Here is a 23,330-nt window from a genome sequence, read left to right as displayed (position 1 = left end):
AATCTAAACATACACTTTTATTAAGGAAAACATTTCCTGTCTAAGAGCGCAAACGGTGGACTTCGTAAAATGTGATTCACAGTCCAAAACACATTTGTCAGTCTGGCAGCTTTAATGTCAGTCTGGTAAGGTTTACTGGTGTCCTATATCTGACACGGGCAGAAAGAGACGACCTAAGGTGACCCAGCCTGAGATGTGTTTTTTTAACACCTCTGGCACGTACTGTGTATGCATGTCTGAGCACAGAGAGAACATTTGGCTCTTTGTAGAGAAAAGACCCCTCTGCCGTTATAACCCTATAGTACCTAATATGTTGCCAGCGGTACATTAATACTCCCCCATAACTCATTAAAATCTGCTTTCAGAGTTGTTGGAACATACATGTCCATGTTGGGTGCAGTACAACGCATCTACATGTGGAATTGCTTTCGCTGTGCTGTCCCTTTTTGTATCACTGTATTAAAGATGCATAATATTGCATTTATTGTTGCTTGATTGTGTTAGTGCTTACATATATCCAGGAGGCAATAATGAATTTTGACTTGAGTTAAATCTTTATATATTAAAATGATTGCAATAACTGGAAAATCTAATGTAAAAAGGAGGAAAGTAGATTAAACAAAGTCAGGTCAGTTTTATTGTAAATGCTACAATATGTACTGGACATACAGAGTATTGAAATTGCATTAGAGTAACAGACCCCATGGTGTAGCGATCACATTAAATACATGGTAAACAGGAAAAGTGTGAATTTAAATAGACACTAAAAAAGCACTAAACACTAATTGTAGAAAAATAGAATTATATATATGTGTGTGTGTGTGTGTGTGTGTGTGTGTGTGTGTGTATATTAAGGTCTGTGGGTATAAGTAGTGCGAATATAAACAGTAGAATGAGAATGAGCTTATGGAGCAGTTAAAGTGGTGAGTGTGTCCCTGACTGTTACAAAAAGTCCCTGACTGTTAAGAAAAGGTTGCTTAAAAATAAAGTTAAAAATAAAGTAAAAATAAAGCTTCCTCCAAAGTTTTGAAACAGCTAATTAGTAAATTCAGCTGCTTCAGTAAGCTGATTAGCTGGATCAGGTGTGTTGAGGAGCAGGAACACACTAGAGAAGTGCAGAGCAGTGGGCCTGAAGAACCACCGGGGTGGACAAACACTGCTTTGTAAGTTAGATGTTGCATTAACCTCTTAAATCGCTGACTTCTATAAATTAAGCATAACTCAGTCAGTTTGCATTGAAGTGTCTGTGGTTACTGAATAGTAAGCCTTAGTATGTAATAAGCCTGATATTTTAAGGGCTTAAGGTGGCATAGTCATGCAATTGTGTGCACACACCCTGTTTAACCTCCGCAGTTTGTCATCTCCACAGAAAAGCATTGCCAATACAAAGAGGTGGCCACTCCAGGGCATCTCTTTGTATTTTGTATCTCTTTGTATTGGTATGCACAAACTTTGCTCAGTGCAAAGCGTTGGCTAGAGGGGTATTAAACTCCACAGAACCCAGTGGAGCTGCATTCTCTGGAGTGATCAAATACTCCTTTGATTGGAGTGCTGTTTGTGATCCAGAACTAATCTTCTAACATCAGTATCTGACCTCACTAAGGTCCTTGTAGCGGAATGCAGTTAAATTCTTACTGCAACATTGCAGCATCTAGTGTAAAGACTTCCCAGAAGAGAAGAGGTAGTTATGCAGGTTTTTACACGCTATTGACCATATAGTGTATGTCTATACCATAGATTTGAAAGCCATCAAAAGTTGAACCTTGACTATAGCGTTGTGCTAACATGGAGGAACATGAAAGTTTTGAAGCATGTAAGTGATGAAAAGGTTTCCAAACATGTATGTCTCCTCCTGACACCTGCCGTTTGAGGTGAGTGTGGTTTTCAACGGCTGAGCCATACCAAGCCCCCTGTACCCTGTGGAAAGCTCTAATGCAAACATTCAATAACAGCTTATTACACGCTGTTGAGAGGATGTATTTTTTATAACTCAACCTTGAGTGCTCTTGGGCTCTTGTCAATGGTTGCTTCAGGCAAGCCAGATTATGGACACCTGGGCTTGTTCGGCTTGCCAGCATGAGTTTTAGGGAGGTGTGTAGACACAACAGACTAGCGCACTGTCCATTGGTGGCAAGGTTGCCTTTATAACAGCATGTTATGAAACATGAGGTGGTACAGTGGGAGCATGTGGCTTGTGGTGTCTGAGGCTAGCCTTAGTGGAGAGGCTCTCTGTGATTACGAGAGACTGTCCTGCAAATGGGAAATCTGGCTGGAAATGTGGCATGAAGCAAGCTCAGCAGAGCAGAACATTGGTTTGGCTTTGGTCCATGCCAGGCCACTTGGACCTGGTATTTATGTGCAACATGTTTACACCTGACATCCTGGGGAGTTTCTAAGAAATGGAGCAATTATTCCAAACATTAGATAAAGACATCTGGTATAAATAGTATTAGTATAAATGCATACTACCCTGCAAAAGTTTGGAATCAACATTTTAATATTTTAACATTAAACATTTGGCAGATTAGTGAATAAATGTAGGAACATTTCATATACTTGTCTTATACAACTTGACGATTTAAAATAATTAGTTGTAAAGTAAAAATATTGAGACTGAAAATGGTTATCAAACTACTGAAAAGCATGCTACGTAAGCACAGCATTATAGATGTTATGCACTATCCATATGTGCCTAGCTTAGTATTAATGTTATCCCTTTCTCTGTCTCTGTCTCTAATCTGTTTACATACAGGAAAACCCAGCACAGTTCTCTGGACCAGAGCTCTCCTCCTCAAACTGGCATGTCTGCTTATAACCACCCAACTGTGGGTGTCTATGACTCCAAGGACTTCCCACTCCGCAAGACAGGTGTTACACACCACCAATACACGGACACTACCATACAGACTCATGGTTAACTTTATAGAGTGAGCACTTGAAAGCTTCTAGATTTATTTAGTTACTACGTCATTATCATTATGATGGTCTCCAACACTGCCTTAAGAGAAAATGTTGATCTGAACCTGAAATATCTGTGAGTATTAGCAGTAACCTAACTCCTCCTTCAGAACGGCCATGTAGGATCCTAATGGAATGTATGCATAGGAAACCATTATTGGGTGGTTAGGCGGTGCAGTGGGGCTGGTACAGTATAATTATTCACTTAGCAGCAAGGCTGATGCGATGCTGTTGACTCTAGCCTTGCCGCTGGAGATAAGCCAGTTTACTCTGGCTGCCGGGACCACATTCCACCCTGCTGGGATGGACCAGGGAGTGGACTACTGTATGTGTGTGTCGGCATGTATGTACTTGCATATTTGAATATGTGCGCATGAACGTGTTATCACTCTTGCTTACATGCACATTAGTGTGTGCCGAGGATTTCTGAGTTGTCAGTGACTCAGTTCTCTTATAGCAGCCCGCACTACAGCGAAAGAGGGAGGAAAGTCAAAAAATACAGGTTGTGCATAATCCATGCAGAGCTGGGAAGTCAGTGCAATGACATGTTAATGCCTGTGGTGTGACGTTTAAGCAGTGCAGAATAAAAAGTGCCTGATAAATTTGCTTGCAGTCAGTGGTTTACGTTAACGACAAAGGTAGCCCTATTTACCGCTCGGATGGACTCAGAGTCATGCCACAGATAAGGTGAAACTGTGCTGTGCTGTAGGTGGGTGGAAACTATCGGCTGTCCCCACCAGGAGCAGCGGCCCTCCTCAATAACCTAATTCATTTCTCCCGGCTTTTTTCCTATGCAGCAGTGACGAGTTTGTGGGATTTGCTTATGTTAATGACAGCCTGTTAGTTAGGAGAGCCTTTATTTTATGCCTGCTCCGTGCCATATGAGCGTCGCTTCCAGTAATGGCCAAATGAACGGGGCCTTCTTTTCTCTCATAGTGGGATGAATGTGAGAGTGGGATGAATGTGCACAGATAGAGGGACTTCAAAGTTGCAGCCTGGTGCAAGGATGGAATGTAGTATATTATAAATTACCAATTAAATAGATCAAGTTGTTGATCTGCCTTAGTATGGCCTTTTCTTCAGCATTTTTTGACGTGAACTTTTTGATCATAGCTTGTATGAGCTTTTGTTAGTAGGCCTGTCACAATTATTACACAGTCGCAATTATTTGAGCTGATCACAGTTGTTGTTTGCTTGCAATAACAAATGGGATTTGATGCATTTTCATCAAATGGGTTGAGGCAAATACTAATAAATAAATAAAAGCAGAAAACTCAATCACTGCAGCACTAGGGCAGCACTAAGTAATGTTTGCTTATTTGGGCTCAAGCCGTGTCTGTTGTAAGTTGGGAGCTAATAAATATCGACAGCTAGGAGGCAAGATAGCTAATCAATCAGCCAGTTTGACCACTTGAGGCTTGTGCTTTAATACTTGCATACAATGTAGAAAAAGGATGATTCAGTTGTCAATTGCAATTATTTATATAGCAATTAATCTTTAGCTATAATTTCATGATCATAACAGGCCTATTTGTGAGATTTCTACATTAGTGTAGAAAAGTTGTTTGGCTGTTGTTGTTGGCTTTTACAATACTGATGTTGAACAAGATTACAACGTGCAAATGAGCCCTCATGCAAATTGACCAACCTCACATGCTCCAGATCAGTTTCTATGGGTGTCAATCAGGCATTTGCATGCTGGTCAAAATAATGTCTTTGTTCACTAATTTATTAATGTGTTTTAGTATATTGTGTGGTGCACTGTAATTGCAATAACTTGTAAAATACTCACACTGTGGAATTTCATTTGTATAGTACAGCCCTGCTGCTAAATGTTATAGTTTCAGAAGGAACTGTTGTTTGTTTCTCCTCAGTCAGTAGCAGCTAGGCCTTGTCCAAGTTCACATTACTTCTCACACTGATATAATTGCTTTCAATCACTGTCCTCAGCTTGGTCCCAGCATTCAGCCATGGCTCACCCGCCGATTATGACAGTTAAACAGTGTGAATGAATGACTGAGGCCTATTACAAAGCCTCTGTATGCCCCATTCACTCTCTGCTGTATGAAAAGATTAATGGAGCAATTCTGTCCTGTACTACTTGTACCAGTGCCCATTCATGGTGGGGTTGTGTGAATGGGGCAGTCCATACATGGCTGGGCAGACTCTTTCTTCCAGCGTGCGTAAATGGAGGGAAGCCAGCTCTGGGGTCACTGACCTATTGCGAAGGGCAGGGCTGGAACGGGTGCCCTACCCTGCCCCAGCCCCCTGTCCTCACACATAGAGCATTGTGGGGGTCACAGCCTTGCACTTTTCCCACGTTACACTCAGCCTAGCCTATGATAAGTAAAGACGTGAGAGAGAAACTGAACTGGACCAGTGTCTACTACTGTGAACAGTGCTTCAGATATGGCAAATATTAGACTTTCAAAAGAAAGGGGTGAGCATTGTGGCAGAAATGGAATTTCACAATATTTTAAGACATTTTCACAATACACAATATGTCATACGGCATATATCAAATTACTAGAAGTACTGATGATCCACAATATGCCCAGTACAGCATATTGTGATGTCGTTCATCATAACACAAAGAAATGTTTCATATTCCGTTGATAATTATTTTAAGGAACTGAAAATTGTTGTCAAAAGGGGGTAGAGCATCCAGTATTCTTAGTCATGTTGGTTTCTCTTTATTAACTCTTATTTTCTGTTATATTAGCACATCTGTTTATGGGAAGGTTATGTGGTCCTCAAGCTACAGCTGAGCTTTGGGTGCATTTTACATTTTTAAATGATTTTTACCATGATATTACTGTGTGTTCAGATTTGTTAGTTTTCAGCTTTTATTCAGCTTGTGTTTCTGTAAACGAAGTGAGTAAGTGGTGACTGGCAGTTTGGAAAATTTGACAAAGACTGGCATAATAGTGTCAAAACCATAAACCATCTCCAGAATCCCCAGAGGTATCTGTTACAATAGAAAACAAGTTAATAAATATATTGGGGCATTATCAGTGGGATTTTTGCCTTTGCTGATAAATCCACATGTCCACAACATCAGCTGATCTTTTGAGCTGACCAATATATCTGAGTTATTCACAAAGTCACAGACAGGATTTGGTGATTGTTGGAAGTGAATCTCAAAGAGAAAAGTCCCTAAAAGTATTTTTTCATTAATCTCAGTATGAACTTGAAAGACAGAATCACTTAAGGTTCCGAGCTTTGTTCTCCTTTTCTGGAGGAGAGGTCATTACGATGTCAATATAAGCAGCATGGAGCATAAAAGAAGCAAATTATTTTTGAAGGGAGGGTTTAAACAGTGTTTAGTAACTGGATAATTTTCTAGTATTGTAATAATATTGTTTTTTGACAGCTCTTTCAGCATGCCCATTAAAGAAAACCAATAACAAGTTTCTTTATTTGCCATCCAGCAGCTAGTGCATGTTGTTGTAACAAACTCTTGACGTGACATAAATGATCTGAATGGAAGAAAGAGGGTGCTTGTGATTTAGTCTTTGATAAACCCGAAGTCCACTGTGATTGGCCTGCTTGAAGACATAAGTATATACAGGACATTAGGGATATGTTAAGATCTGTGTCCTGGATTATTTAGTACAGAACAAACATGTCCCTCCTAAACCACTCGTTATTTATAATTACCCAGTAACTCTGGCACTTTTTTCTCCCTGTAATTTACTGACATGAAAAAATTAGCACTGTCCACACTATGAGTCTAATTTCACCATGTGGATAGGTGATGCCTGCATTTTTCGTTTTTGCACAGCTGTATCCCCAACATTAAATTAACACCTGCAGTGTTGAGTTGTGTCTGTCTGAAGACTCAGTAACATTATGAACAACTGAGTTCATTCAGTGGTGGGGATTTTGCTGTGTACCGGGAATGTTTTTTTTCTCCTGTGTAATTGTTAATTTACCCAGCTATGGTTCAAAAGGCTGATGTCAGAACTCTCTTTGGATATGTGATGTAAGTTTTAGATGCCACAGAGTGGGTGCCCACACTGGATGATCAAAAACTAGACGCTGACCAGACCATGGCAGAAATTGTGAAAGCAAAAGGGTTTAATTTGCCCTCTCCACATGAAACAACATGAAATAAACACCAGGCACAAGAGCAGTCTGTCCAGTGCAACTGTTCTGTGGCTCGTTGCTAAACCCTGGTAAATCTCTTTTCTCTGACTAGCATCGGAACCGAACCTGAAGGTGCGCTCTCGTCTGAAGCAGAAGGTTACAGAGAGGCGGAGTAGTCCACTGCTGCGCAGGAGAGACAACCCCAATAGCACTGCCAAGAAACGCTCTTTGGACATGGCAGGTACTATCCTCACACAGAGTGTAACACTCACATTTGATATAAAATGTATTTTGGAAATGAAGATATATTGTTGTACTGTCTCGCTTCTACACACACAGACACACACACACACACACACACACACACATCTTCTAAGCCGCTTCTCCTTCTGGGTCGCGGGAGGTGCTGGAGCCTATCCCAGCGGTTGCTTCTACAAACAGCAATTCCAAAAAAGTTGAGGCGGTATATGAAATGCTAATAAAAACTGAATACTAACAGAAAACAGTGATGAGTATATTCTGTTTTGAAGATTGCTGGTTGATAAATATTGTTATTTTATTTATGTTTTATTTTTACAAGTAGTGTAAATTGTAACATTGCACAAGTAAATTTAATCCTGTCAAAATCGGATGCATGTTGTGAAGACTTAGGTATGGTAGGCTAATACATTTACAGACTATAGTAGTAAAGTGCTTGTTGTGCACAATAATGAGTGATATGCCAGATGCCCTCTCACCGATAACATTAATTCTAGTATGGAATCCTGACTAATGTTGAGTTGAATGAATCTTAAATTCACAGGATTTGTTTAACCAGCCCCAAACTTTATAAGGTTAACATATCACTCATTTCACTCAGGCTCATTTTCACAGTTTCATTTAGGGTCACATTCAGAGCGATAGAGTGTGATACATAATGTGACGGGTGGGAGCGATAAGGAGGCGGACGCATATGCAGAGAAAAGCAAGATTTATTGAGGGCAAATCCATAATCAGGGTTGAGGCTGTCCTGGGTCAGAGAGCCAACACGGAGAGCAGGAGGGACAGACATGACAAGGAACACAGAAATCCAAACACCTAAAAATACATACACTTCAAACACACTACCATATCAAACAAAGACCAGCAAACACACAGGGGAAAACACAGGGCTTAAATACAACAGGGATAACAATGGTTCACAAGACAGGTGGAACACAGGTGGTAACAATCAGGGGGGGTCTGGATACAAGGGGGCAGGACTGGGAAGGAATCAAAACAAATAGCACATGGACAAGAGTGGGAGGTAAACACAAGCACAAGGAAGACTGGGAGGGGCCAATCGTGACGATGTGTGTGCCAGAAATTCTGTAAAAAGGACATTTCTACTCCACTGTAAAACAATAATTATTGTAACTAATCAAAGTAAATGGCTATTTTAAAATTCCAAGTTCACTAAACTAGGAAATTAACAGAACAGTAGTATTAAGTTAATTAAACACCGTAAGTTGCATTCTGTTACCTAAAAAATATTTAGAGCAGCCAGGTTACTTACTTTTTAAGTCAGAACTCCAAATTACTTTTTACAATGGACACAAAAGTCACTCATTTCAAAACCAGCCCAACCTGAGCCTAAACATATTATCGATTACGGTTAAAAAGTACTGCACATTTTACCTATTAATTAAAAGATCTAGGTGGGCAGTGTCCTAAACAGTTCTATAAGGAACTGGGCGGAGGCCTGGATCTTTACAGACCCAGCCATTCGTATTCCCTTCCATTCATTTTCATGTGTCTCTCTCTTTTTAAAATGTATGTATAAAATGTATTACACCTGGTCACAGTTCATTCATGTTGTCCAGATTCTGCATGTAGCAGTGCCCCAGGATCAGGCCCCAGCTCCCCCAACAACAGTTCACACAGCAACCTGTGTGAGAATGGCATCAGTGTGGCTGTCTCCAGCAGCTCAGCAGAGGTAAAGATACTTCTTGACTCTATGGAAGGTCAGAAAAGTTTCAATCAAGGAATACACTAGTAACAGGCAAGATATTAGGCTTTCCTTTAAATGAATCATTTTTCAGATGTTTCTTCTTTTGATGGTTCTTTCTGTGTGTGTGCAGTCATCTCTAGCAAACAGGCTAACTGGACGTGATGGCTCAGTGAGCCAGTTATCTCTGTACACATCTCCTTCTCTACCCAACATCACTCTGGGCCTGCCAGCCACAGCTACCAATAATGTGAGTTTCTCCTTGTATTTATGTATTTAGTAGATGCTATCATTTGTTAAGTAGACAAACAACATTGTCTAGCCCCTGTCCTGTATTCTTCTTGGATTTAATATATTTTCTGTGAGGTGAACTTATGATGTTTGTATGCTTTTATGTACCCACAACAACCATTATTCATTGTACATGACCTTTTCCCAACCTCTCTTTATTAGAATACATACATATATACATATACGTTATAGAATTAAACATTGGATTAAACATTACATTAAATTGCCATTGATTGAAATTTTTATATAGGTGGATATGTGTAAGTGCTTCCACACACCCGGTGCAGTTTTTTGGGCATCAGTAAAATAATAATAACTTCATCTTGCGTGCCTAATGCGATTTTCATAAGGCAAGAATTATCTTTTGCCAGTGACATAGCGTTTCACATAGCAGTTCAGACGTTGCTCAAACTGGGTGCTACATGCAAAGCCAATAGGTATAGATACAAGCAAGGTGTACTTAATAAACTGGTGTAAATATACAATGGATGCAAGTAAATGAAGCCCCAGTAACTGTGAAATGGGAACCTGTTTGTTTGGAATGCATGTTTTGGGCACCTCGCCCTCCAGCTCTCTTGGGCCCAGTACTGACTGTCCTTGTTGGGTCATAGCCAGTAACTTTCTTACATAACCTTTTGAAATGATTTCAATTGGATTTTGATTTGCTTGTCTAGGTGACATCTACCCAGCAGGACAGCGAACGTATGTCCGTGACCAATTTACCCATTACCACTCCGTTCTTGGCCACCTCCCACCTGCCCTCTTACTTGGGCACTTCTGATTCACCCAATTCACACAATGCCCTGCTGCAGCACATGGTTCTTTTGGAGCAATCAGCCACACCGAGTCCCTTAGCCACAGGTGAGTATGGTGGAGCTGTTCATTTTTAATAACACAAAATCAGTGGGTGCAGTGTCAAACTTCTGTTGCTGCTCCAAATGAAAAGCCATACATTATAGTTCCAGCAGTGTCATCAGCTCAGAAGATTGTTTATAAAACACTGACACTCTCTGCATGAAAGCCCCTAGCTAAGCATAACAATATAAAAATAAATAAATTACATCGATAGACATTATGATATATGGGCCAGGCTCACAGTGCTGTTGTACTACTTTTTTCTTGGAATAACCAAGCACTCTGATATGGATGACTTTGCTCAGCTCAGGAGGAATGCAGGACATATGAGCTTACATTCCATAGTTAATTTACTTAAAATTCATGCTCATTCCTAAAGCCTTGCTAACTGTTTTGTGTATTACTTCTGCATTAACCTTAATTTGTATAGAGCATCTCATCCCCTCCAATCGGCGTAGAGCTAAGACCCTTTTTCCCTATTACCACTATCTAGGCATTGCATAAGCCTTCATATGTGCCAACAGTCCCACTCGCATCTGTTGCATGGCCCTGTGTGGTGGGGGGTTCCACACCCCCCCCCCCCCCCCCCCCCCCCCCCCCCTCGACCCCTCCACTCTCCACCCTCCAGTTAATCAGATCAGTGTTCCGAGGCGGCCCCGGCAGGCGGTCCTGGTTGTGGGACGCCATGTGCCAGGCCGAGGGGAGGAGCGGTGGGGGAGTTGCTCTTCCCGCCAGCACTGCATGCCAGCCAGCCTCGCTCTGCCATGCTCTCATAAGCCCCCAAAGAATGGATCTCTAATTCCCTGAACGGGAGCCAGCAGGGAGAACAATGTAAAGACCCAAAACGGTGCAGTGACCCAGGACAATGTTCCTAGTCTTCCCAGTGCTATTTTCAGCTGCCAGTTCGGCCATTCATTGAGCCAGCCATTGACTGCTCCTGATGTTGGTTGGGTGAGGAAATCGGGGGATCAGTGGATGTTTTGGCAGAGTGTCTGGTACAGTTTTTTTACAAGGTTCGAGGAGGGGGCTCTGAAGAGTAACTGGTTGAACTAAGCAAGCTTACAGATGAGCAATATGCTAAATCTGAGTAGTTTGGAGGGAGCATGTGTTGCATAACAATTATAATATATTTCTTTTCTTGTTGGATTGCTTCAAAGTTATTTAAAGTTCATTTATACTGTGCAGAAAAAGATTCCTGTTACATTCAGGTACTAACCTGTAATGTGATCTTGTAATCATTTCAGTTGCTAAAACTAAACACACACACACAAACACATTTTCTGAACCTTTTGTCCTCGTGGATTGCGGTTGGTGCTGGAGCCTATTCCAGCGGTCACTGAGCGGAAGGCAGGATACACCCTGGAGGGGTTGCCAGTCCTAAAACTAAATATATAAATAAAAATATCAAAACACATTGCCTTTTGCTTACAGTCATTAGTGGCCAGCCCACTTCTAAATAAAAGGCAGATGCACAGATGCTCACATTTTAGACCATAAACACTCTTCATCAAAATTCTAAGTTTGGACAGACTCAATGACAGAAGTATATTTTTTCCAGATTTTTTAGCACACGGTAATATTGCTGTAATAAATGCTGTAAGATTAATAATGACAGTTAAAATCAGTTAACCTAGTTGTAAGATGGAAAGCATGCTCATTTATTAAAAAGCTATTTATTAAAAGTTGAGCCTCCCTCTAACCTTTTACCCACCACTGTGCTGTCTACAGGCATAGGTGCCCTTCCTCTGCAGCCTCCTGCCCTGCACAAGCTGAGGCAGCACCGACCACTGGGCCGCACTCAGTCCGCCCCTCTCCCCCAGAGCAACCAGGCGCTCCAGCAGCTGGTGGTCCAGCAGCAGCACCAGCAATTCCTGGAGAAACATAAGCAGCAGTTCCAGCAGCTTCACATCAACAAGGTAACCATATCTGCCTGACCTGATTATGGCTTTGCATGCTGTGTAGTTTTATGCAGGGAAGGAAAAATATATCAGAATCATATCGGCATGAGCAGATACTGTCTAAAAATGTTTTGCCATCGGACAGATGTTTAGATTGGACTCATGCTTCTAACCGTTGTTTGATGATATATTTAATATGCTCCAGATTAATCAGACTGGACTACTGTGATTATATTATTTTAATTGTACTGCATGAGTAACCCTCAAAATGTTTATATTTCTCCATACTTCTAATCCTGATGGATTTAGTCCACATTTCTACATTTTATAAATGTTTATGCACTATGAGCAGCATCAGCAGATGTGTGTGAAAATATCAAATTTCAGCTTAGTTCCTGTGTCTGTCTCCCTAGAACTGTGCGTACAAGGCATGTAGAAACATAGAGGTCATAATATTAATGTGCACAGTTGTATGGGAGTGAGGCACAGCGTAAGCGGGAGGACCTGCCATTTACATATGAACAGTTCAGCCTCAGCATGAGAGGAAATTTTGTAGGCACATACTGCTAAATTTGTATGCTCCAAAATGATGCTGTGTTCCTGCCACCAGAACAGTAATTACAAAAAATTAAGTGTGAATTCTGTCAAAATGTATACATGATGAACAAAAATTACTTTGATTTTATTAAAACTTTGAATCTTGAAAAATAGACATCAGGTGATGGAGCTATGGGATTGCTAGAATGTGTGGCCCCGCTCACCTATATAAAATAGTGTGGCTGTGCATAAATACTGGGCATAATAACATTATGTGTAGCAATTGTAAGCAGAATATTATTGCAGGACCTGTACATTTGTGTTGTTCATCTGTTGTTAAACTAGGTGAGTTCATTAAATCCATCATTTTTTTCTAAACATATGACACAATAACTGTGGAAAACATCTAGGCTCTGTGATGACAACATTGCAGCAGTGCCATGGTAACCTAGAGGAAATGTGACCCTTGTTTGGTTCAGCAGAATGTATGTTCCAATGTTAGCTTGTAGTGAATCAGCACTGGAGAATGTCTCAGGTAGACTGTGGACAGAATTTATCTCTCTCGCTTCAGTTTGCTTTGCAGACGGTTTGTTTTATGTGGTTAACAGTGCAGGATACACACTGTAGAGGAAGTTTTCAGTATTGGCTAGAGAATGTTGCTCTCTGCAAATAGGCCAATGCTGACATTTAGAAGGGACATATTGCAGTGGTTTAATACAAGCCAAATTCATTTACAGCCCCAATTAAAAAAAGGTTGGGATGCTTTGTAAAACGTAAATAAATGTAAATCAGCAAAGTTTATTTATATACCGCTTTTTAGGTGTTGTCACAAAGCAGCTTTACAGAACAATCAGTGTTACAGAAAGAAAGAAAAGAAAAATCCGGGTCCGAGCCCCCATGAGCAAGCCAGTGGCGACAGTGGCAAGGAAAATATCCCTAAAAGAGGAAGAAACCTTGAGAGGAGCCAAGACTCCTCCTCTGGTCGACATCGGATAGCCAACATTGTTAGTATAAAGTATTGTAGTATAAAGTGGGAAAAAAACAGTGGTTAATTTGATTAGAACCTCAGTGGTGGTCAAGCCGGTCCAGAAGGCTGGCGAGCAGTGGCACCCGATCAAGGCAGAACAGGCAACAGCGTCAGACGCACAGGATGGGCAGCTGATCAACTCGGCAAAGAAAGTAGAGTCAGTTCTGTAATGAGTGACTGATGACAGATTACAGTATTAACAGAGCAGCAGATATTCTAATTAGGGAAGACTAATCACCAAAGGCTTGACTGTACAAGTAAGTTTTTAGCCTAGACTTAAAAACTGAGGCTGAGTCTGAGTCATGAACATTAACAGGGAAATTATTCCAAAGCTGGGGGGCTTTGTATGAGAAAGCTCCCCCCTGATGTAGCTTTATTAATTCTAGGTACTCGTAGTAAGCCAGCACCTTGTGATCTAAGTAGGCATGATGGTTCATAGTGGGAGAGAAGGTCACTCTGGTACTGAGGGGCGAGTCCGTTTAGAGCTTTATAGGTCAGTAATAGAATTTTATAATCAATGCGAAATTTAACTGGTAACCAGTGCAGGTTTGATAAAACTGGACTAATATGGTCAAACTTTCTGGTTCTTGTGAGACTCTGGCTGCAGCGTTCTGGACTAACCGAAAAATACTGACCTGTTGGTTCTGTGAAACAGCAAAAATAAGTTAATGTTATTCAGCTGTTAAGCAAAAATAGAAACCTCCTCGTATCATGCCTTTCAATCCTCCATGAAGCTGAAGTTGGCTTCTTTTTGCTGGCTGCTTGAAGTTGAACAGAAAGAAAATTTGTCTGTCCTCAGACAAATGTTACCAACATTAAAATAATAATTAATTAATCAACTTTGAGAGCCTAAATTCGTTTATTAGCAGTGATATTAAGCTGAGGCTGTACTGAATTAGCCTAATATGTTTGTAGATCTTTTCAAATCAAGCTAAAAGGAAAGATCTATTGTGTTTCAGTTAGTATCAGATGAAGAAGAGAGAACTGCAGGGAAACCTGTTTATGTTGTTCTGACTCCTTTTCATCTACCCTCAGTCTGTACATGGAAATGCACAATGCCAATATCTGCTTAAGGAGGCTGCCAGTCTAATGACATGAATTCAGTGCGCAGCAACTTGATCTTAGTAAACCTAAATCACCCTACACTGATGTTTTCATAGACTCCCAGCTATTACTACTACTAATATTACTGCTATTAATATTAGTAGTATAAACACTCTGTAGGTAGTCTGACCAGAGGAGGACGGGCCCCCCCCTGGTGAGCCTGGTTCCTCCCAAGGTTTCTTCCTCAGCTCTGAGGGAGTTTTTCCTTGCCACTGTTGCCCCTGGCTTGCCCACCGGGGCTTTTTACATTCTTGTTAAAACTCTGTCTTTTCTGGAATTCTTTGAAGCTGCTTTGTGAAAACATCTGTTGTAAAAAGCGCTACAAATACATTTGATTTGATTTGATTAGTGTAGAAATATTCATATTTCAACTCTTTGAACAATTCCTTAATTCAGAGGATTTAGTGCTATTCGAGACAACACAGGGTGCAATAGAGGTGGGTTTTCGAAAACCCTATTATTATTATTATTAAAACCCGTTATGTTAATGTAATACAAATCTGAAATGTCCATAGTTTTTACTAGTAATAAGAATAGCTCAATTGACAAAGAAGAAGACTTAAATACCAGTGATCCAAGTCCACTGAAGAACATTGCATTACATATCAGAAATGATATGTCAGTCTACCTTGCACCTAAGAGCTTCTGCAGCATCACTTTGTGATTATCATATCTGAGGGGATATGAAGAGCATTGCCAGACCAGTCCTGAGCACCAGTTTACGAGTGTGCTGCTCGAGGATGTGACTGTAGGTTTGAGGGCCAAACGAGACATATGGTGCTGAATAGATTTATCAGGGTCCACTGTCAGAAAGGCTGAGGTAAGGCTTCACTACAGCACTGCCTTTTAGCAAGCCCTTGCCTGTGTTTGCTGTCTTTATTTAAGCACATGGCACTGAGCATAAATCTTTCAGCAAGCACACCCAGATCCCAAGCTCCCTCTGGCTCCAAGCGTGAGAGAAGCATGGAGAGCAAAGAGGGGTGGGGTGGCAGATAAAAAAGAGAAGCTTGTTCAGAGCAGGGGACATGGATGAGGCAACAGGTGGGGGGTGTTTCTGACGTCAGTAATGTTCCTCTGGCACTTTGCCAGGGCCTCTTTCGTCCGCCAACACTGGCACCCGCTCAACATTCATCTAGTGTGGGACACAGACAGTAGCCATAGCGACTGGATGGTGCTGGACACTAGGGCTGTAGGTTCACAGGGGAATGTCAGTGATGGCTGAAAATCTGATCTATGCTTTTGCATCTCTGCTTAATTTGCCCTGGATGTTTTTGGTTTGGTTCAGTTTAGGAAAGTTTGATTTGTATCACAGTTTAACAAATGGTAGGATGTTAATCTGTGAACAGGTCTCTTATGCTGGACCCCGTGTAGCTTGCCTACCGGGTAAACAGGTCAGTGGATGCTGCATTCAGCATGGGACTGCACTACATCTTGCAGCACCTTGCCTGCCCAGGGACATATGCAAGGGCCCTGTTTGTGGACTCAGTGTTTAACGCCATCATCTCAGAAATCCTCTTTTCTAAACTCACCCAGCTCACTGTATTTCGGGCCATCTGTCAGTGGATCACCAGCTTCCCGACAGGCAGAAAACAAGGATGTGTACTGTCCCCACTGCTTTTCTTTTTCTACACCAATGGCTGCACTGTTAAACTACTTGAAGTCTGTTAAACTCCCTGCAGACGACACTGCGGTCATCACACTTATCCAGGATTGTGACGAGTCTGCATATTGAGGTTGAAAAGCTAGTGCTCTGGTGCGCTCAGTAGAACTTGGAGCTAAACACGCTCAAGACAGTGGAGTTGACGCCCCTCAGCATTGCACCCCCTCACGGTATCCAACAGCCTTGTTGTCAACCGTGGATACTTTCATGTTTCTGGGAACCATCATAGAATCTTGTCCTGTGCACATCCATCACTGTCTGGTTCGGACCAGCCACAAAAACAGTATAGGAACAGTCTACAACGAACAGTAAAGTCAGCTGAAAAATTCATTGGTGCTCCAATGCCCACCTTTCAGGACTTATACACTCCAAGAACCAGGAAACAGGCAGAGAAGATCATTACAGATTCCATGCATCCTGAACATTTTCAGGTCCTCCCCTCCGACAGGCAGTACTAAACCCTGTGTGCTAAGACTACCAGACACAAGAGCAGCTTCTTTCCTCAGGCTTTTCTCATCTTATTAATAGCTGACCAATAATATCATCCACAGCTACTCCTGTTGTCTTGCCATGGTTATAACACCCAGTTTAAGTTTACACCGTTGTGTACCACGGTTTCATTCCCATACATGATTGTGAATTGTTGTTTGCACTGCCACACGCACATAAGTATGTTGCTTGTCCCTACATAATCTGTTTGCATGTTGTGTGTTGTCCGTAAAATATTTATACATTTTCTGTACGCGGCATTTAATACTAGATAGTCACCAATGGCCAGAACTAAATCCCTTTCTGATATAAATCTGCTTCTGATATTGGCCAGTAAATCTGATTCTGATATGAAACAGTAGTATTTATGTCACAAAACCCAGCTTTGGGGAGGTCAGCTTTGTGGCAGCGTGCAGAAAGGGTTACCAGATGATTTATGCAGCTGTTTGAGCTATGATGGATTTCACATAAACGCACTATTTACTCCTTATATAGTTGCATCTGCTTTAATCCTTGGCCTGCTTTTTGTATGCAACTGCTTTCTTGATGATTCATATTTCCAGTACATTTTAGTAGGTAGGGAGCATAAAAGGTATCACCTTCTACAGTTTCCTGAAAAAAATATTAACATGAGCTAATTAAGGGGTTGATCGTCCCTGGTGTTCTTCCCTTGCATTAGATACTGACAAAGCCTGGTGAGGTGGGAAGGCAGCATCAGAGCCACCCTGAAGAGACAGAGGAGGAGCTTAGGGAGCAACAGGACTCTGCCCAGGGGGAGGGTCTGCCACTGAGTGTCATTATCAAGCAGGAACCCCCAGACCCCCAGGAGGATGAACGACAGGAAGAGCAAGAGTTACTCTTCAGACAGGTTAGAGAAAGAGCCAATAAGTGACAGAATACAGCAGGAAAAAGCATGAATAAATTTCCCATTAATATTATTATTACTTTATAAATAATAGAATGTTTAATAAATTAGCCAAGTTTTTTTTTGTTTATTTTTTTAAGACAGCTTGCCTGTAATCAAAATACTGTATATGTCTTCTTTTTGTCACAAGATGCTTACAGAATTCACTACTTTTGTTCTGATTATGACTGCCACCTGGTGGATATTTTGTTACATGCTTATAAAAAGCATTTTTTTGTATTTAAGTGATGCTGTCATACGATCTATTTGTAGAATTTCTGGAAAGTTATGGTTTGATTAAGCAATAGAACATGACAGGGAGCGTGTTATTGCGAAATAACATCACGTTATAGTGATAACACGCGACCTTGAGTGTCCTATTGCTTTTATGCAACAGTTAAATAAATAAAGTACGAAATTAATACATTTTGCTACGTCGGAGTAATGAGCTCCGTTCACTCGCTGCACAGCCGGCAGTTCGTTCTCCAGGTCCTTACACTAAATTACGAAACTGTCATTACCATGAGCAGCTTTTACTGCTGCGGTTTTATGGATCTGTCCGGTTTAGTCAGACTCTGAAGATGAGTTTACACATTTGGAGAATGGTATTCGGTTCATTTCTGGCTAATTCGAGGATATTTAGATGTTCTCCTGTCACAGCTGCCGACTGAAAAGCTTGCTCAGCAGTAATGAAAGTTTGGGAATTTAGTGTAGTCTCATCTTCAGAGTCTGACCAAATCGGCTGTAGGTCAAATGTGATCTTAAAAGTGTCCATCTTCTGTTTGTGAAAAACGCTCGATGTTATGACGAAATATTAGTACTGTGAGAACGCTTCTCGACCAATCAGATTGCATGGCCAGAATTATGTTTATTGTAGGTCTTGTGCTTGAATATCTGTGTAGCAGGCGCTCTTGCTGGAGCAGCAAAGGATTCATCAGCTGAGGAACTACCAGGCCTCCATGGAGGCTGCTGGCCTGTCAGTCAGTTTCCCCGGGCACCGCCCGCTCTCCAGGGCCCAGTCATCTCCTGCATCAGCTTCCTTCATCACTGCACAGGAGCCGCCCTCTAAACCCCGCTTCACTACAGGTTAGCTTAGTTCTGATCACCTGTAGCGACTGGTGTGGTTATTCAGATGAACAGATATCTGATCCTTTTCATAGAACTGCTCTGAGTGTCGGGACACAAGCAGCTGATCTTGTGATATTCAAGTGGAGCTGAATATGGAAATATTTCTTATGTAGGTGAGCTGTTAGTGTGCTAAATTGTACAGGCCTAAAAGAAAAGGAAGATTCACTAAAACAACTAATGATTGTTGAAAGTTGTCATTACCATCACATTTTTTTCTCTGTCCAAGTCCATTATTTTCTCAAATAATAATTTAATAAATACATGGCATATATCAAATTGTTCACTGATACCTTGAGTGCATCCATATAAAATTCATTTCAGTGTCTTTTTGTCTCCAAAAGTCTAAAAGGGTCCGGTGGTGTAACCATCCAACCATATAAATTAAGTAAACTGTAAAAACAGTAATTTAGCTACATAAACGTTATGATTTTATGCTTGAAAACTTAATGTAATAAAAATAATGTTGCATATTAAAGTACTTGCTCAGTTGTCAGGTGGCACAAAACAGTGGACTTTTATTTTGTCATACATTTACAAAAGAGGGGCCAGGGTATTGCAATATAGCATCCATCAGGAACCCAGGTAACCTTCATGGTGCAGTGCCAGGGTCAGTATCCCACCATTCACAAATTCACAAATTTTGGAAAAAATGTAATTTTTGAGTCATGGTTAGAGTTGCTCGGTTTATGTTACATGGTATGACCTCAGAAAAACCACGAGAATGTGTAATTATTATAATAATGTTTATTTATTTTTAAAAATGAAAGTATAAACTCCAGTTCAGTTACTACAACTAGTAAGTCAAATAGGCCAGTACCGTTTTATTACTGGAATAGACCTTAAAAGCCTTGATAACATGAGCTATATTTAACATATAAATGCAAATATATATGAACAGCTACCTTGTCTGCACATCCTAACCACTGAAAGAACTACCAAAGTATGCAAGGAAATAGAAGGACTACAGTCTGTATTTATAGAATTGCAAAGGCCTGATAAAGTGTAGATACAAGGTAGGTGCACAAAACGAAACAGCTCGTGGGCGTATACTTCTTGTTTAAAACTTAAATGTATGCCGTTAAAAGTGCAGACTTTGAATGGCATAGTCGTATTGCCAATCCCCTGTCACTTCTTATAATTAGAAAAGAACTCTTTCATATCACATACATATCTGCATATATGTTTGAACTCCACAGGTCTTGTGTATGACTCACTAATGCAGAAGCATCAATGTATGTGTGGAAACACCAACACACACCCAGAGCATGCAGGTCGCATACAGAGCATCTGGTCCCGACTGCAAGAAACAGGCCTACGCGGGCAGTGTGAGGTATTCCCACAGCATACACTGTATTCATCATTCCTCCTATTCTGTTTAACAGCAGTAGCTACTCTTATTGCCCATACTGTAATCAAAGCGCTGTGTGTGAATGCACTGGAGGTGTGTTGTCACCAGGGGGTGCTGTTCCCTAAAGAAATGTCTTAAATGTAGTTATACAGCACACAAAGCTTCCAGATTCAGAAGACAGTTTTTCTTTCTTTCTATTAGTGTATTAGAGGAAGGAAAGCTACTCTAGAGGAACTGCAGACAGTCCACTCAGAGGCTCATGTCATGCTGTATGGTACCAACCCTCTGCGGCAGAAACTGGACAGTAAGTTGCACACATAAAATACATCATTGCTCAAAAGCTTGGAATCTGTGTTTTCAATAATATAAAAAACACTTTTGTTGCAAAACGATACTCAAACTATGCAACCTAATAGAATCCGAATCATCCTTAATTAAAGGAAAAAAGAAATCCATCTGGAATTCATTGAGACATGTCGTGATTGAAAGTGAATCATTTTTAAATGATTTCAGACGAATGAGGTGATAATAAATATATAGTATTAGAGAGACAGGCAATTTGATAAGAAATTGCTATAAAAAAAAAAAGTTGGGGCTCTGTGAAAAATGTAAACACAAACAAAATGCAGGGATGTGCAAATAATTGAAACCTACAAAAGACTAAAAATGAAAAAACTACAAAGACGACATCAAATATCGAAACTGAAAAAGTTAAAATAAAAACAAAACAGTAGGTCAATAGAGAATAAACACACACAAATTCATTTTCAATCATTATTATATAAATGTATCGTTTTGCCAGGTTTTGCTTTCATTTTTTCAGCTCACAGATTTTGCTGGTATTGTTTTTTTGCTTCTGGAATCACTTTTTTTTTTCAGCATCACTTGTATTCATCACATTGTATGTCCTGGCAATGAAATCTTATTTGATATTATCTTCTCTTCCAAAGGCTCTGTGATATCCATGTTTGTCAGACTGCCTTGTGGTGGAATTGGGGTAAGTGCAAATTGTGTGTACATACTTGTGTATGGGTGTGTATTGGACATGTTTGCAGTTTAACAAAAAAAACAAGATCAATTAGACAATTATCGTTTGTTTCCCTTTATTTTGTGTGTTTCAGGTGGACAGTGACACTATCTGGAACGAAGTGCACTCTTCCAGTGCAGCACGTCTAGCTGTTGGCTCAGTGGTTGAGCTTGTGTTCAAAGTGGCATCAGGAGAACTGAAGGTAGTCAGCTTTTTTCTTTCTCTTCTACAGTGTTGCGTGTCACATTGCTCTAAACGTGTGGGAAGGCATCGATTCTCCCACAACTACAGATGACCAGACCTTTTCTCTTCTGTCCTTTCAGAATGGCTTTGCTGTGGTGCGGCCTCCTGGACACCATGCTGAGGAGAGTACTCCAATGTGAGCGCCGTTTCTCCCTCTCCTTTCTGTCTCTCTCTTTCTTTCTTTCGCCTCTTTGTTAGTTTCTGATTTTCAAATAACTGAAAAATCTGTGACCCTGACTTATCTCTCCTATTTCTCTCCTTTCACAGGGGCTTCTGTTACTTTAACTCAGTTGCCATAGCAGCTAAGCTCTTACAGCAAAGGCTCAATGTCAGCAAAATACTGATTGTTGACTGGGTGAGTTCGGTTTTAAATTATTTTTTCTCTGTTATGCATATACAAACCAAATTCCCCAAAAAATTGGGACAGTATGTGAAATGTCCTGTTTTTTTATTTATGCTGGTGACAGTCAGAGTGGTCTTTTACTTCTTTAGCCCCAAGAATAAGACATCTATTATTTCCATAAACATTGTGAAAGGTTGACTCATTAGACCACAGTACACACTTCAGATTAGCTTGAGCGAAGAGAAGGCAGAAGTTTTCTGGATGTTGTTGATGTGGCTTCCGCTCTGCATAGTTACAGTCTTTACTTGCATTTGTAGATACAGCGACTGACAGTGTTTATTGATGATGATTTGTCAAAGTATTCCTGATTCCATGTGGTCATATCCATTACAGAGGTGTGCTGGTTTTAATGCAGTATCATCCGAGGAATCAAAGGCCGTGCGTTTAATAGTAATAATAATGACAATTATAATCTTTTATTTATAGAGCACTTTTCATACTCAAAGTGCTTTATTTAAAATCATATAAGACAATGACAGATCAAATTAAATAGATAAATACCTAAGAGACATAATACTTTAATTAACCATGAAGAACGTTTCCAGATGTTTCTTAAACATGTGCTTGACTGTTCTACAGTTTAGAAGCATAATAATTGAAAGAGGCCTCTTTGTGCTTTCTGTGTTCATGGAAGGTACTTGCAGAAGGCCAGTACATGCAGATCTCATATCACATGTTGAAACATAAACAGACGGATATTATGTGATGCAGTTGGTGCTTTAAGGTCAATTACAGCCTTAAAAACTAGTAGCAGAACTTTAAAGTCTACCCTAAAAGATACAGGCAGCCAGTGCAGTTGTTCCCGAACAGGGTGAAAAGAGCTTTTTTCGTTTTTTGTTACTACTGATGCTGCTGCATTTTGTATGAGCTGTAGAGGATGTACAGGTTTCTTAAGAAACCCAGTAAGAAGGGCATTACAATAATACATTAATCAATTCTTGTAACAAATGCATGAATAAGTTTCTGTGCGTCACTCCGGGTTAGGAAAGGTTTGGTGTACGAATCTTAGCTCCTCACAAAGCATTTGTGGTTGTGGTTTTTGACCTTGCTTTTTACGTCCTGAGATTTCCCTGTGTTTCCTGAATCTTTTATAACATTAGGCACCATTGAGGGTGAAATAACTAAAATTCTTGGAAACGCTCTTTAAGGAACATTGTTCTGTTACAGCCGGACGTTTAGGCCTTTCCTGATTGAAGCTTTTCTACCCAGGCATGATTACATCACCTCTTTTAAAATGTTTCTGATCACTACATAATATTACTAGTCTTAAATTGCTCCTGCCCCTACTTTTTTGGAATGTGTTGCAGGCATTTAATATGAGTGTATATTTACAAAAAACAATGACGTAGATGAGATAAAACATGAAACGACTTTATGTTGTACTCCTTTTGTTTAAATACAGG

At 40.5% G+C, this 23,330-nt stretch overlaps 1 protein-coding gene across 6 annotated transcripts in view; it reads left to right on the top strand.

The window, feature by feature from the left end:
• LOC108436449 (histone deacetylase 4-like) overlaps nt 1-23,330 on the top strand; it is a 73,655-nt gene that overhangs the window by 42,324 nt on the left and 8,001 nt on the right. For 5 of the 6 annotated variants that reach the window (XM_017712950.2, XM_017712951.2, XM_037536508.1 and 2 more), the window contains 14 exons: nt 2,753-2,868; nt 7,160-7,288; nt 8,889-9,001; nt 9,147-9,263; nt 9,979-10,165; nt 11,888-12,075; nt 17,554-17,742; nt 18,681-18,864; nt 20,103-20,236; nt 20,456-20,558; nt 21,205-21,251; nt 21,376-21,483; nt 21,605-21,660; nt 21,792-21,879. In XM_017712950.2, the coding sequence (XP_017568439.1) occupies nt 2,753-2,868; nt 7,160-7,288; nt 8,889-9,001; nt 9,147-9,263; nt 9,979-10,165; nt 11,888-12,075; nt 17,554-17,742; nt 18,681-18,864; nt 20,103-20,236; nt 20,456-20,558; nt 21,205-21,251; nt 21,376-21,483; nt 21,605-21,660; nt 21,792-21,879 (1,759 nt within the window). The remainder of the gene's footprint in view (nt 1-2,752; nt 2,869-7,159; nt 7,289-8,888; nt 9,002-9,146; nt 9,264-9,978; nt 10,166-11,887; nt 12,076-17,553; nt 17,743-18,680; nt 18,865-20,102; nt 20,237-20,455; nt 20,559-21,204; nt 21,252-21,375; nt 21,484-21,604; nt 21,661-21,791; nt 21,880-23,330) is intronic. The other variant, XM_037536507.1, reaches the window with a different exon arrangement.

This window comes from Pygocentrus nattereri, chromosome 30 (assembly GCF_015220715.1).
Source record: "Pygocentrus nattereri isolate fPygNat1 chromosome 30, fPygNat1.pri, whole genome shotgun sequence".
In the NCBI taxonomy this organism is placed as follows: domain Eukaryota; kingdom Metazoa; phylum Chordata; class Actinopteri; order Characiformes; family Serrasalmidae; genus Pygocentrus; species Pygocentrus nattereri.
Note: the sequence above shows the minus strand (reverse complement) of the source record. Positions and strands in the feature narration are given on the sequence as shown.